General features: G+C 49.4%; 1 protein-coding gene across 1 annotated transcript in view; it reads left to right on the forward strand.

Annotated features, from left to right (window-relative positions):
• Nucleotides 1–14,320, forward strand: part of LOC137079522 (cadherin-like protein 26) — a 35,243-nt gene extending 20,923 nt beyond the window's left edge. Inside the window, exons 8-11 of the mRNA XM_067447474.1 lie at nucleotides 197–516; nucleotides 625–767; nucleotides 13,612–13,836; nucleotides 13,992–14,320. Coding sequence (XP_067303575.1) covers nucleotides 197–516; nucleotides 625–767; nucleotides 13,612–13,836; nucleotides 13,992–14,320 — 1,017 coding nt within the window. The remainder of the gene's footprint in view (nucleotides 1–196; nucleotides 517–624; nucleotides 768–13,611; nucleotides 13,837–13,991) is intronic.
• Nucleotides 14,321–14,620: the final 300 nt, after the last annotated feature.

The following is a 14,620-nucleotide window of genomic DNA, read 5'->3' on the forward strand; positions in this document are numbered from 1 at the left end:
TTTGAGGCAGTGTTGCTGGTTTGGGCTGGTTATGATGCAGACAAATCAGAGAAAACGTATTGTATGTGCCATCATCAGAGTTTGCACTGAAATGCAATATTATTACGTTCTAAAAAAAAAAAATTATGCATACATTCATGTTGACACTTCTCTAAACTCTCTTTATTTATTTTTTTGTCTCATTCCAAACACCCAGCAAATGGATTACGAGGAGCAAACATACCAAAATCTAACCATCAGTGTCCAGAACGAAATTCCTTACTTTTCATGTCAGGTCAAAAGGCAAGTACAGAATGTCATGTGGGAGCTCGAAAAAATACCCCAAAGCGCTGGCATGAGTGTTGCACACCTCTATAATACCACTTCAGTGACAATTTATGTTGAAGATGTCAACGACCCTCCGGTATTTATACCCCCTGTTAAATACGTTACTGTAATGGAGAACATAGCCACGGGAACAAGTCTTACAACCTTCACTGCTAAAGACATGGATGGAAGCTATATAAACACATTTAAGTAAGAGAGAATTATATTATGTGTAAGACTAATGCCACTGTAGTTTCTTGGAGGAACAGGATCACATGAACAAAGGTGAATTAATCTGGTGCTTCTTTCAATTCTCAGATTTGTTAAAGGTGAAGATATTGATGGATGGATAACTGTTGATGCAAAGACTGGACAAGTCTCCACAAATAAAATTCTGGACAGAGAGTCGCCATTTGTGATTGACAAAACCTATAGAGCAACCCTATATGCCGTGGATGATGGTAAGATCATGGTTTTTAAAGAAATTAATACTTTTATTCAGCAAGGATGCATTAAATTGATCAAAAGTTCGAGTAAAGACATTTGTGTTAAAAAAAGATTTATATATGTAATAAATAAACGCAAATAAATGCTGTTCTTTTGAATATTTCATCAAAGAATCCTGAAAAATGTATCACTGTTTCTACAAAAAAAATATTAAGCAGCACATTTATTTTCAACATTGATAATACAAACCCGATTCCACAAAAGTTGTGGAACTGTACAAATTGTGAATAAAAACAGAGTGCAATGATGTGGGAGTTTCAAGTTTCAATATTTTATTCAGATTTCAACAGATGACATATCAGATGTTTCAAATGAGTTAATGTATTATTATAAGGGGAAAATAAAGGGCATCAACACACCTAAAAAAAAAAGTTGGGACAAGGCCATGTTTACCACTGTGTGGCATCCCCTCTTCTTTTTATAAAAGTCTGCAAACGTCTGGGGACTGAGGAGTCAAGTTGTTCAGGAGACAAGACAAGTTGAAATACAGGCTTCTAGTTGCTCAACTGTCTTAGGTCTTCTTTCTCGCATCTTCCTCTTTATGATGCACCAAATGTTTTCTATGGGTGAAAGATCTGGACTGCAGGCTGGCCATTTCAGTACCAGGATCCTTCTTCTACGCAGCCATGATGTTGTAATTGATGCAGTATGTGGTCTGGCAACTTTTATCTGTATTGTTGATAGAATTTAATATGGAGGAGTCGCGATTACTGTGAGCATGTGATGTGCAACACCTACTCAAGTTTTGGGCTGATTGTGTTTGAACTGAACCGACCTGACCCAGTGCTGTGCACTGTGATTTATCGTTCTCCAAAATACCATAAAGACTTTAGAAATGACTTTTCTGATTTTCTGGCTGAACTTATGCTGAAGTATGATAGAGTTTTAATCGTTGGAGATATTAACATTCATATTTGTTGTCCCTCCAAACCATTGGTTAAAGACTTCTTAAATCTCACTGAGTCATTTAACTTAATGCAGTTTGTTGCCAGCGCTACACATGAGCAAGAACACACATTAGATCTGGTCTTATCATGTGGTCAACCTGTTAATAATATTAATGTTTGTGATGTTACTTTTTCTGACCACATTCTGTTTTAAATACATCTCAACAAATAAGTTTGAAATTTTTAAAAGAAACATGCAGTTTTTTTACAAAACATTTAGCAGTTTTTTAACAACAAAATTGTGAATATCTTGTGAATATCAGCCAATATTCACCCTTCTGCTGATATTTCTTCTTTTTCTGTGTGCTCCTCTGTTTTTAATCAGTTTGAGCAAGTGTCTCTTGCTGGCTTAAAAGATATTATTGATAAAATGAATCCATCTGGTTGTCCCAGAGACATTATTTCCCCAGATTTTCTAAAGAATTTTTTTGAAACCCTTGGCCCTAACACACTAACAATGGTAAGTAGTAATCTCACTTATGGAGTTATACCCCTACATTTTAAACATCTATCCATCCATTATCTTCCTCTTATCCGGGGCCGGGTCGTGGGGGCAACAGTCTAAGCAGAGACGCCCAGACTTCCTTCTCCCTAGCCACTTCCTCCAGCTCCTCCGGGGGAACCCCAAGGCGTTTTAAACATGTTGTAGTGAAACCCCTGATGAAAAAACCTAACCTGGATTCATCAGTTCCCTATATCGAGGGAACTTCGCACTGCGTCAAAACGACGAATTTGGGGATGCTCCCTAAGCATCAACGCATCTGAAGTATGAATGAAACTAGTCCAATCCCTATTGGTCCTACGTCATGACAGAGATGTGACGGCATACCCAGAAGCTATAAATGGGAGGCCGGCGCATAGTAGCGTCAGTTATCGCTCTTCAGCATAACACTCTGTGTGAAATTGTCTGTCTATTTATTGTTGTTTGTCCACTATATGTATTAAAAGATCATTATGGCGACTAAGAGCAGCGAATTCAGGCGGTGTGTGCCTCCGTGCTCTCGTTTCATGTCGGATGCGGACACACATTCACTGTGTGTTCTATGTTTGGGTGTACAGCATGCCACAGCGGCTCTCAAGGGAGCCGCTTGTGAGCATTGTGAGAAGCTGACACTTAAAGTGCTTCGCTCGCGGCTGGCTGTTTTCAGTGACGGCGGTCAACCCTGTGAACCCCGTGAACCCCGTGGCTCTGGAGGTGGCTCGGTGTCGCAGATCATGGGGTTCACAGCTGGATTTGTCAGCGGAGTTTGAGACTGCTGAGGTACTTTCTCAATCATCCGCTGACAGTTCAGATGATCACCCTCCCTGTGTGGAAGCCCGCGCTGTGGCTTCTTCCCCCGGGGTGGGCGGTCCGATGCTCGTTCACTCTGGTTCTGAGGAGCTAGACGAGTTTGACATCGAGGCGGGTGGGGAAGATATTGTGTCGCCACTTCATCCACCCGTCAATGAGGAGCTAGTTGAGGTGCTGACCCGTGCAGTGGCTAAATTAAACATCGAGTGGCCACAAGAAACCCAGGAGATCCAGCCATCCAGTAGGCTGGATTATCGCTTTCTTTCACGCCGGGCTCCAGCACCTCGCCAGGGCTTACCATTTTTTCCAGGTCCTGGAATAAGCCATAATCCGCGGGTGTCTCCAATCCCCTGGTACTGGATTATTCTAACGTGCTGGTGGCGCGCAAGGCTGGTTATGGGACGATGCCGCGGGTGGAAGATGCTCTCGCAAGCTATCTTTTGCCCGAATCGGCATTGTCCCTTAAATCCCTGGTACTGCCCACCAAGCCATGCCGCGATACATCCGTGTTGGTGGGCAGGGCATATATGGAGGCTGGGCGGGCTGGTAGTTCCCTGCATACATTATCCATCTTGCAGGCATACCAGGCCGACCTCCTCAAGGAATTAGACGACGGAGAAGGGCCCTCTCCGGAGGATATTTTAGAGCTCCGGAAAGCTGCCGATTTGTCTCTCCGCATCACCAAGGAGACGGCCTGTGCCATCGGCCGCTCCATGGCTTCTATAGTGACTGTGGAGAGACATCTTTGGCTCAATCTGTCGGGGATGAAAGAGAAGGATAAAACCTTTCTCTTAGACTCCCCAATTTTGCCTTCGGGTCTGTTCGGCGACGCCGTTAATACCGTCGTCAACAGATTTCAGGAGGCGAAAAAACAATCGGCAGCTTTCCAACAGTTCCTCCCTCTGCGTCCTAAGGGGAAGGCTGTCCCAAGTGGGCAGCCTCAGCGATCAACTAGCTCCTCGCACCGGCAGGTGCAAAAAGAGAGCGTCGCCTTTACAGCCCCTCCTCCGGGAGCCTGGCAACAAAGGCGGTGCTCTCAGCAGCAGCAGTCTTCGAGGCCGAAGGGCGATCTGAGGAACGTCCTTCTCGCCAAAAAGGCTGCTGGGAAGAGGTCCTAGCCACGGCAGGGCTTCCAAGAGCGGTCCCTCCCGCGTGGGGGCAACCGAGGTCGCCTCGAAAAAGACCTGCGACGGGACAGGCTCCCTGCTCCCTGCCGGGGTTCCGCTTCAGGGGGCTGGGAACGAGGTTCGAATAACACTCGAGGTCAGCCTCGAGAGGCTGATTCCCTTAGTAGATTATCTCGGCGCATGGAAATGCCTTCTGAATATATCAACATGGGTTCTGCGTACTGTAGAAATAGGGTACAGACTGCAGTTTGATCACCTCCCTCCAAAATTCAATGGGATGACATGGACTGCAGTGGTGCCACAGTGGGTTCGGGTTAATGGAACAAGAAGTAAAATCCTTGCTGGCAAAGAAAGCCATAGAAAAGGTTCCGATGTCGGAGAGGGAGGCCAGGTTCTACAGCCGGTACTTTATAGTTCCAAAAAAGGATGGAGGGCTTCGGCCGATTTTAGATCTAAGGTATCTGAACCGGTCTCTGAGGAGATTCAGTTTCAAGATGTTAACTATCTCTACCATCGTGAGTCAGATCCTGCCCGAGGATTGGTTCGTCACGATAGATTTAAAAGACGCCTATTTCCATATATCCATCCTTCCATGGCACAGGAAGTTCCTGAGGTTCGCTTTCGGGGGCGAAGCGTACCAATATCGTGTACTTCCGTTCGGTCTAGCTCTTTCCCCTCGCACGTTCACAAAGTGCATGGATGCAGCTCTGGCTCCATTGAGACTTCAGGGCATCCGTGTACTGAATTATATCGACGACTGACTAATTCTGGCACAGTCATACGAGATGGCAGTTCGACATTGAGATGTAGTTCTGTCACACATCCAGTGCTTGGGGCTGAGACTCAACACGAAAAAGAGTGTGCTGCAGCCGGCCCAGAAGACGAGCTTTCTGGGGTTTTTATGGGACTCGATTTCGATGCGGGCACAATTGTCCCCTGCGCGAGTCGAGACCACTCTGGCGGTAGTCTCAGGAATAAAGCTAGGCCAGAATATCACTGTGAAACACTTTCAGAGAGTGTTAGGGCACCTAGCGGCAGCGTCCAACGTTATTCCCTTCGGCCTGTTGCACATGAGGGCCCTGCAGTGGTGGCTAAAGACCAGGGGGTTCTCCCCCAGGGGGCACCCTTTTCGTATTATCAGAGTTACGTGCAAATGCCTTCGGGCTCTAGTCATATGGAAGAAAATCTGGTTTCTGTCCCAGGGACCAGTGCTGGGAGCATCATGTTGCCGGAAGACCGTTTCAACAGATGCATCCCTCATTGGTTGGGGTGCAGTCATGGAAGGCCGCTTTGCGAGAGGTCCGTGGGAGGACCGTCATTCCTCCTGGCACATAAATTGTCTGGAGATGATGGCGGTCTACAAAGCTCTGAGGAGTTTTTTCCCGGATCTCCGCGGGCACCACGTTCTGGTCCGCACGGACGCCCTCTGTGCAGACTGGCGCATCTCATCCTCCTTTGGTCACAAGAGAAATTGTTATCCCTCAGGGCAATGTACATCCCGGGAATATAAAATCAAGGGGCAGACATACTGTCGAGGCAGGGGCTGAGGCCCGAGGAATGCCGGCTCCACCCGGAGGTGGTGGAGTTGATATGCGAAAGGTTCGGCCCAGTGGAAGTTGGAAAATGCAAGGTCTTCCCTGAAAAAGACGACATATGCTCCCATTCAGATGTTGTTCTAGCACTTGGATAAACCTTTCAGCATTGATGGTGCCTTTCCAGATGTGTTAGCTGCCCGTGCCACACACACTCATGCAACCCCATACCATCAGAGATGCAGGCTTCTGAACTGAGCGCTGATAACAACTTGGGTTGTCCTTGTCCTCTTTAGTCCGGATGACATGGCATCCCAGTTTCCAAAAAATAAACTTCAAATTTAGATTCGTCTGCCCACAGAACTGTTTTCCAATTTGCCACAGTCCATTTTAAATGAGCATTGGCCCAGAGAATACTCCTGCGCTTCTGGATCATGCTTAGATATGGCTTCTTTTTTGACCTATAAAGTTTTAGCCAGCAACAGCGAATAGCACGTGGATTGTGTTCATCGAGAAATATTTTTTGGGAAGTATTCCTGAGCCCATGTTGTTATTTCCATTAGAGTAGCATTCCTGTGTGTAATGCAGTGGGCCTGAAGATCATGGGCATCCAGTATGGTTTTCCGGGCTTGACCCTTATGCACTGCAGATGATGCACTTCAAACTCTGCAATTTTTTCTCTGAAAAACTCCTTTCTGATATTGCTCCACTATTTTTTACCGCAGCATTGGGGGATTGGTGATTGTAACAAGTTCGATATAATAAGGAAGGAAGAGGACACAGGGGTCGGCTGGACTGTTGATGCTTTCTCTTTATTTTCTTTCAGCAAAGTCAATAACACACTTCTTCGTGTGTTTTCAGTCAAACTCATAAGCAACAATAACTTCCGGTTCGCGGCACTTCCGGCTTCCGGGTCAACTCAGTCTCTGTGTGTTTCGCACCAACAGTCCGACTCTCTCTCTCCCTCGTCTGCGGTTCCACCGGTGTTTTATACCCTCTCCGCGCCCATTACTGGAACAAGAGACAGGTGTTATTAATCTGCTTCCAACCCACTCACTTACCGCTCGTCCCGCGGCTCTCTCTCCCGCTGCAGACCTCGCTGAACCACGCCCCCCTTGCCACATACCCCCACCGCCCGACTCAGGCCGGGGAGCCGTCCGGCCTGCAGCCCCCCCCCCCCCCCCCCCCCCCCCCCCCCGGGAAGTCGGCCACAGCCATCTGAGCACCCGGCCTGTGGACCACCTGGAATTTAAAAGGCTGAAGAGCTAGATACCAATGGATGATCCGCGCGTTGGTATCCTTCATGCGGTGGAGCCATTGGAGAGGAGCGTGGTCCGAACAGAGGGTGAACTCCCGCCCCAGAAGGTAGTAGCGGAGGGTGAGAACAGCCCACCTGATGGCAAGGCACTCCTTTTCGATGGTGCTGTACTTAGCCTCTCTCTTTGAGAGCTTGCGGCTAATGTACAGCACCGGCCGCTCTCCCCCCTCCACCTCCTGGGCCAGGACTGCGCCCAGCCCCCTGTTCGACGCGTCAGTCTGCAACAGAAAAGGGAGAGAAAAGTCAGGGGAGTGTAAAAGCGGCCCGCCACATAGAGCAGCCTTAACTCGGGTGAAGGCCTGCTGGCACGGCTCCGTCCATTGGACCGTATCTGGTAGCCCCTTTCTAGTAAGGTCAGTCAAAGGGCTGGTGAGGTCCGAATAATTTGGTATAAACCGTCTATAGTATCCCGCCAGCCCCAAGAACTGCCTTACCTCCTTTTTGGTCTTCGGTCTCGGACAGGTTGCAATTGCGGCGGTCTTATCAATTTGGGGACGCACCTGTCCATGACCCAAGTGGAAGCCCAGATACCTTACTTCCACCCGCCCAATCGCACACTTCTTCGGGTTGGCCGTGAGCCCCGCTCCCCTCAGCGACCTCAAGACCGCCCGGACATGCTGCATATGCCGCTGCCAATCGTGACTGTAAATCACGATATCATCCAGATAGGCAGCAGCATATGCGGCATGGGGATGCAAAATCCTGTCCATGAGGCGCTGAAAGGTAGCGGGCGCCCCGAACAACCCGAAGGGAAGCGTGACAAATTGGTGCAATCCAAACGGCGTGGTGAAAGCTGTCTTTTCTTTGGACAATGGAGACAAGGGGATCTGCCAATAGCCCTTCGTTAAGTCCAATGTCGAATAAAATCGAGCCGTGCCCAGCCGATCAAGCAACTCGTCAACCCGCGGCATTGGATACGCGTCGAATTTCGACACTGCATTCACCTTGCGGTAGTCCACACAGAACCTGACCGAGCCGTCGGTCTTAGGGACTAAAACTATCGGGCTCGCCCAGTCACTGTTGGACTCCTCTATTACTCCCATATCGAGCATTGCCCCTAATTCTTCCTGAACTACTTTTTTCTTATGTTCAGGCAAGCGATACGGCCGGCTGCGAACTACCACGCCCGGCTCGGTCTCGATATGGTGCTGAATTAAGTTGGTACGTCCCGGTAGGGGCGAGAACACGTCGGCGAACTCCGCCTGTAGTTTTGATAAATCAGTGAGTTGGGACGGTGAGAGGTGATCTCCCCCAGGGGCCAGCGCGACTGATTGTGCTTTGATGCTCGCCTCTGGCCCGAGATCATCCTCTCCCCCGATCACCGTCGCCAGCAACACTGATTCCACCTCATTCCATTTCTTAAGGAGATTGAGGTGGTATATTTGACGTGCCCCGTTCCTATCGGATCGTATCACTTCATAATCGAGGTCTCCCACCTGTCGTGCGACCTCAAACGGCCCCTGCCACTTTGACATTAATTTAGAGCTCGATGTAGGGAGTAATACGAGCACTTTCTCTCCCGGTGTGAATTTGCGTAGTTTCGTACCCCTGTTATATGACCGGCTCTGGCGGTCCTGGGCTTGCAACAAATTCTCCCTAGATAGCCGCCCCAAGGTGTGGAGTTTTGTTCGCAAGTCCAGCACGTATTGAATTTCGTTTTTGGCCAAAGAAGGTCCCTCCTCCCAAGTTTCTCGTAGGACGTCCAGCTGCCCGGGGCTGCCGTCCGTAGAGAAGCTCGAAGGGGGAAAACCCTGTGGAGGCTTGTGGAACCTCCCGCACGGCAAATAAGAGGGGTTCTAACCACCGATCCCAATTTTTGGCGTCTTCTTGTACGAACTTACGGATCATGGATTTAAGAGTGCGATTAAACCGCTCGACCAAGCCGTCCGTTTGTGGGTGATAGACGCTTGTTCGAATGGATTTAATGCCCAATAACCCGTAGAGTTCGCTCAACGTGCGTGACATAAACGCCGTGCCTTGATCAATGAGGATTTCTTTCGGAATCCCCACTCGGGAGATCAAACGAAACAGTGCGTCCGCAACACTCTTCGCGGAGATGTTGCGGAGAGCCACTGCCTCCGGATATCGTGTTGCGTGGTCCACGATGACTAACGCAAAACGATGTCCGCGTGCGGATCGCTCTAATGGCCCGATGAGGTCCATCGCAATTCTCTCGAAGGGGACCTGCATTAATGGAAGGGGGCGCAATGTCGCTTTTGGGGCGGCCAGTGGATTCACCAACTGACATTCAGGGCAAGACGCGCACCACCTGCGCACATTGTCATGAATGCCTGGCCAAAAAAATCGGGTCATTAAGCGATTCAGTGTGGCCGCCTGTCCCAGGTGGCCCGCCATCGGGTTCAAGTGAGCCGCCCGGAAAAGCATTTCCCGGCGGCTCTTTGGTACTAATAACTGGGTTGTATCCACTTTTGTCTGAGTGTCTTGGGTCACTCGATACAACCGATCCTTAATTATGGCAAAATAAGGATACGTGACGGGCAATGCGGGTTGGAGAGACTGACCGTCGATAGAGCGGACCTGCTGAAATGCATGTTTTAGGGCCTCATCTTGAGACTGCTCCAGAGGGAAGTCATCGCGGTCCGAGAGAATCAGCCTCTCGACCCCGCTCAGTTCCTCTGGAGCTGTTCCCAAGGGTCCCGTATCAGTTTCGCCGACCTGCACTCGCGCCGCCCCGTTCCTAGCCTTGTTCTCCCAAGCGGCATCCGCGCATAACGACCCCAATAACGCCGAAAAGGCGGGCCAATTCGTCCCCAGAATTAGCGGATGCCGGAGGTGGGGACTAACCGCCACCTCAATGCTATGTTTTTCTCCCCTGAACTGTATCGTGACTGGGACCAGCGGATACTCCACCACATCCCCGTGCACACACCGCACCTTAACCACGCGGCCAGTATCCAATGCCCCAGGCTGCATCAGGCTTTGATGGATCGAGGTTTGGTTACATCCAGAATCCACCAAGGTCTGATATGTACCCCCCTTGATACTCACAGGAATTTGGTACTCTCCTGCTTGATCGGGGGTGGTCCGCTGGAAGTCCGGGACCCGGATCATTGTCCCGACGTCCATCATCGGACATCGGTCCACAAAATGGTCCGGGTCGCCGCACCGCCAGCAGGCCAGCCCAGGCCTACCCGCCGCCCCTGCGGCGGGGAGTGGGTTGGAAAATGAGCGCGGAGGGGGGGTGGAACCAGATCCGTTATCCCCGCCCGACCCCGACTACTGCCCTGGGCCCATTCCACCCCGGCCTCTGGGGGGAATGCGAGGGGGCCCTGGAGGGCGGGACCTAGGGAGAGGGCCAGGGCGAGAGGGAGAGACAGAGGGGGGAGAGAGAGAGGGAGAGGTTAATAGGGGCTCGCCGACCCCCGGGCACGCCACCAGGTGGTCCTCCGCCAGATTGATGGCCGTCGTCAGCGACGTGGACCGGTGGCACTGGACCCACTCGGCGGTCTTCTTGGGTAGCCGAGCGATAAACTGCTCCAGTACCACCAGATCGACGATGTGGTCCATGACGCTTCCACCGGCCAATAGCCATTTGCGGCACGAGTCCCGGAGCTGTTGGGCCATCGCGAAGGGTCGGCCGGCCTCGCCCCACTCCAGCGAGCGGAATCTCTGGCGATGTTGTTCGGGGGTCCGACCAACCCGCTGGATGATGGCCCTCTTGAGGTCTTCATACTCCAGGAGGTTCGCCACCGGCAGTTGTTGGGCGGCCGCCTGGGCTTCTCCCGTAAGCAGTGGTATGAGGCGCACCGGCCACTGTGCCCGGGGCCACCCGCAGGCCTCCGCGGCCTTCTGGAACAGGTCTATAAAGGCCTCGGGATCATCTTGTGGCCCCATCTTATGCAGGGGCACGTGGACCGGTGCGCTGGCCAGCCCGGCGGCTTCGGTGCGAACCTCCCGGTCGATCCAGCTCCGGAACCTCTCGCGGTCCTCTTGCTGGCCGCGGACAATGGCCTCGAAGCGGCGCTCCTGGTCTGCCCGCAGGTCCAGCATAGACTGATGTTGTTCTTGATGGAGGGCCGCGAGAGAGGTGATGATGTCCGCAAACGGCGAGGCGGAGGGCGTTGTCATGGCGGCGCTGTCCTACTTCCTTCCCGGGTTTCGGCACCAGTGTAACAAGTTCGATATAATAAGGAAGGAAGAGGACACAGGGGTCGGCTGGACTGTTGATGCTTTCTCTTTATTTTCTTTCAGCAAAGTCAATAACACACTTCTTCGTGTGTTTTCAGTCAAACTCATAAGCAACAATAACTTCCGGTTCGCGGCACTTCCGGCTTCCGGGTCAACTCAGTCTCTGTGTGTTTCGCACCAACAGTCCGACTCTCTCTCTCCCTCGTCTGCGGTTCCACCGGTGTTTTATACCCTCTCCGCGCCCATTACTGGAACAAGAGACAGGTGTTATTAATCTGCTTCCAACCCACTCACTTACCGCTCGTCCCGCGGCTCTCTCTCCCGCTGCAGACCTCGCTGAACCACGCCCCCCTTGCCACAGTGATCCTCTGACCATCTTGACATCTGAGAGAGACTGCCACTTAGAGAGACTCTTTTATTACCCAGTTAAGTTGCCAATTGACTGGTTTCCCACTGAAGCTAAGCAGGGCTGAGCCTGGTCAGTACCTGGATGGGAGACCAACTGGGAAAACCAGGTATCTGCTGGTAGAGGTGTTAGTGAGGCCAGCAGGGGGTGCTCACCCTGTGGTCTGTGTGGGTCCTAACACCCCAGTATAGTGATGGGGACACTATACTGTCAAAAGAGCACCGTCTTTCGGATGAGACGTTAAACCAAGGTCCTGACTCTCTGTGGTCATTAAAAATCCCAGGATGTCTTTCGGAAAAATAGTAGGGGTGTAACCCCGGCATCCTGGCCAAATTTGCCCAATGGCCCCTGTCCATCATGGCCTCCTAATAATCCCCATATCCTGATTGGCTTCATCATTCGGTCTCCTCTACACCAAACAGCTGGTGTGTGGTGGGCGTTCTGGCGCAATATGGCTGCCGTCGCATCATCCAGGTGGATGCTGCACATTGGTGGTGGTTGAGGAGATTCCCCCCTTCTATGTAAAGCGCTTTGAGTGCCTTGAAAAGCGCTATATAAATTGAACGCATTATTATTATAATTATTATTATTATTATTATTATTATTATTATTATTATTATTATTATTATTATTATTAATTGACCTAATAAGTTGTAAATTGGTCCTCCAGCTGTTCCTTGTATGTACATTTAACTTTTCCGGCCACTTATTGCTACCTGTCTAACTTTTTTGGAATGTGGAGTTATCATGAAATCCAAAATGAGCCAATATTTGGCATGATATTTCAAAATATCTCACTTTCAACATTTGATATGTTATCTATATTCTATTGTAAATAAAATATGCGTTTATGAGATTTGTAAATTATTGTATTCCTTTTTTATTTACAATTTTTACAGTGTCCCACATTTTTGGAATCGGGTTTGTAATAAAAAAAAAAAGTTTGAGTATCAAATCATCATATTAGAATGGTTTCTGGAGAATCATGTGACATTGAAGACTGGAGTAAAATTCAGCTTTGATAACAGTAATAAATTGCAATATTATTTTTTCACGAGTGGCTCAGGCAGGAAGACAAGGACACGTAAATACATTGCTCAAACAAAGCTTACTGAAGAAGATTTCTCAAAACAGGCAATATACATAGGAACACATGCACTATAAACTGTGACCAGACAAGGAGAGAGTGAACAAGATGAACTTAAATACAAACACAGATGACTGAATATACAAAGGGCACAGGTATACAGGGGAACCAGGACCTGACAGGCTGGGAAGCCTTCAGGGTTGTTCCAGTGTTCATGGTGGGTCAGGAGCTGTGGGTGACCAGGGTGGGTCAGGAGCCGTGGGTGACCAGGGTGGGTCAGGAGCCGTGGGCAGCCATGGTGGGTTAAGAGTCTCGGTGGGCCATTGTGGTTCAAGAGTCTCGGGCGGCCATTGCGGGTCAAGAGTCTCGGGTGGCCATGGCGGGTCAAGAGTCTCAGGCGACCATGGCGTGTCGAGTGTCTTGGGTGGCCATGGCAGGTCAAGAGTCTCGGGCAGCCATTGTGGTTCAAGAGTCTCAGGTGGCCATGGCGGGTCAAGAGTCTCTGGCGACCATGGCGGGTCGAGCGTCTTAGGGGGCCATGGCAGGTCAAGAGTCTCAGGCAGCCATTGTGGCTCAAGAGTCTCAGATGGCCAGTGGTGGGTCAAGAGTCTCGGGTTGCCATGGCGGGTCAAGAGTCTCGGGTGGCCATGGAGGGTCAAGAGTCTCGGGAGGCCATGGTGGGTCAAGAGTCTCGGGTGGCCATGGCAAGTCAAGAGTCTCGGGTGGCCATGGCGGGTCAGGAGTCGTGGGTGGCCAGTAACCCCACCCACATGTGTCCCAACCACAGGTACATGGGTGATACAACTGTACTCTTATCATAATGAATGAAGAAATAAGCCTCATTAAAGACCCCTTTAACCTTGCAACCTCATGAATGATCATGAATGACATTATCATCTATCCAACTGAATTTCTGTTTACTCCAAGTCTCTGATTGGCAGGATTCCCACCGCTGACAGGCACTGGAACTCTATTTATTCACCTGATTGATCAAAATGATAACGTACCTACACTGGAAGTCAATGCAGTCAACATATGCCTGGATACAGAGCCCACAATGGCCAACATCACAGCTGTAGACCTGGACCTTCCTCCATACAGTTCTCCTTTCTACTATGAGCTTTTGGGAAATGTTGAGGACAAATGGAGAGTTGAACCAGCCTATGGTAATGGATCCTTATACTTAACTCATCCCAGTCCACACTACACTATTCATCACTAAATATCCTGTTTAAAATAGAAAACATCACAGAAGTAAAATGAGTTATGTGTTTTATGTTGACTCTAGGTAGTTATACTAACACATATTTATCTCTCAAAGGCACAACGGTGAATCTTGTAAAAGAACAGATTGTGTATTCAGGTCATTACCTCCTCCAGATCAAAATTACAGACCAGCAGGGACTTTATGCCATCCATAACCTGACGGTCACAGTGTGTGATTGCTCTATTAATCCCAACTGCCATGTCCGGATGGCTCGAAAGGCTCAGATGGGACCTGTTGCTTTCATGATGGTTGTCCTTCTGATCTTCATAGGTAATGACGTGATTTACAATGTTTTGATGGCATTAACAGAAGAAGAAGGATTTCATAATACTGAAAAACCCATCCTTCTGTACAAGTCAATCCAACCATCAAAGGTGTGGTAAAACATTAACAAAATGCTGTGGAAGACTGTAGAAACCTGTTTTTTAATGACAGGCTTTTGAGAAATACACTTCTATTGCATTGTCCCAAATTGCCACACATCATAGTGGAAAGGCTGTGCACTCAGGTATGCTAATAAGAATCTTTTTTTATCCAGTCAAATGTGACTCTAACCAATGATCTAAACATTCTACCGTTTATCACATTATATATCATTCTCACAAAATGATCTTACTCGAATGTGAAGGTTCATAGTCATGGATTTATCTTAACACAATAAACTTATGAAACCTTGACGTTTT

Source organism: Pseudorasbora parva, chromosome 6 (genome assembly GCF_024679245.1).
Source record: "Pseudorasbora parva isolate DD20220531a chromosome 6, ASM2467924v1, whole genome shotgun sequence".
In the NCBI taxonomy this organism is placed as follows: Eukaryota; Metazoa; Chordata; class Actinopteri; order Cypriniformes; family Gobionidae; genus Pseudorasbora; species Pseudorasbora parva.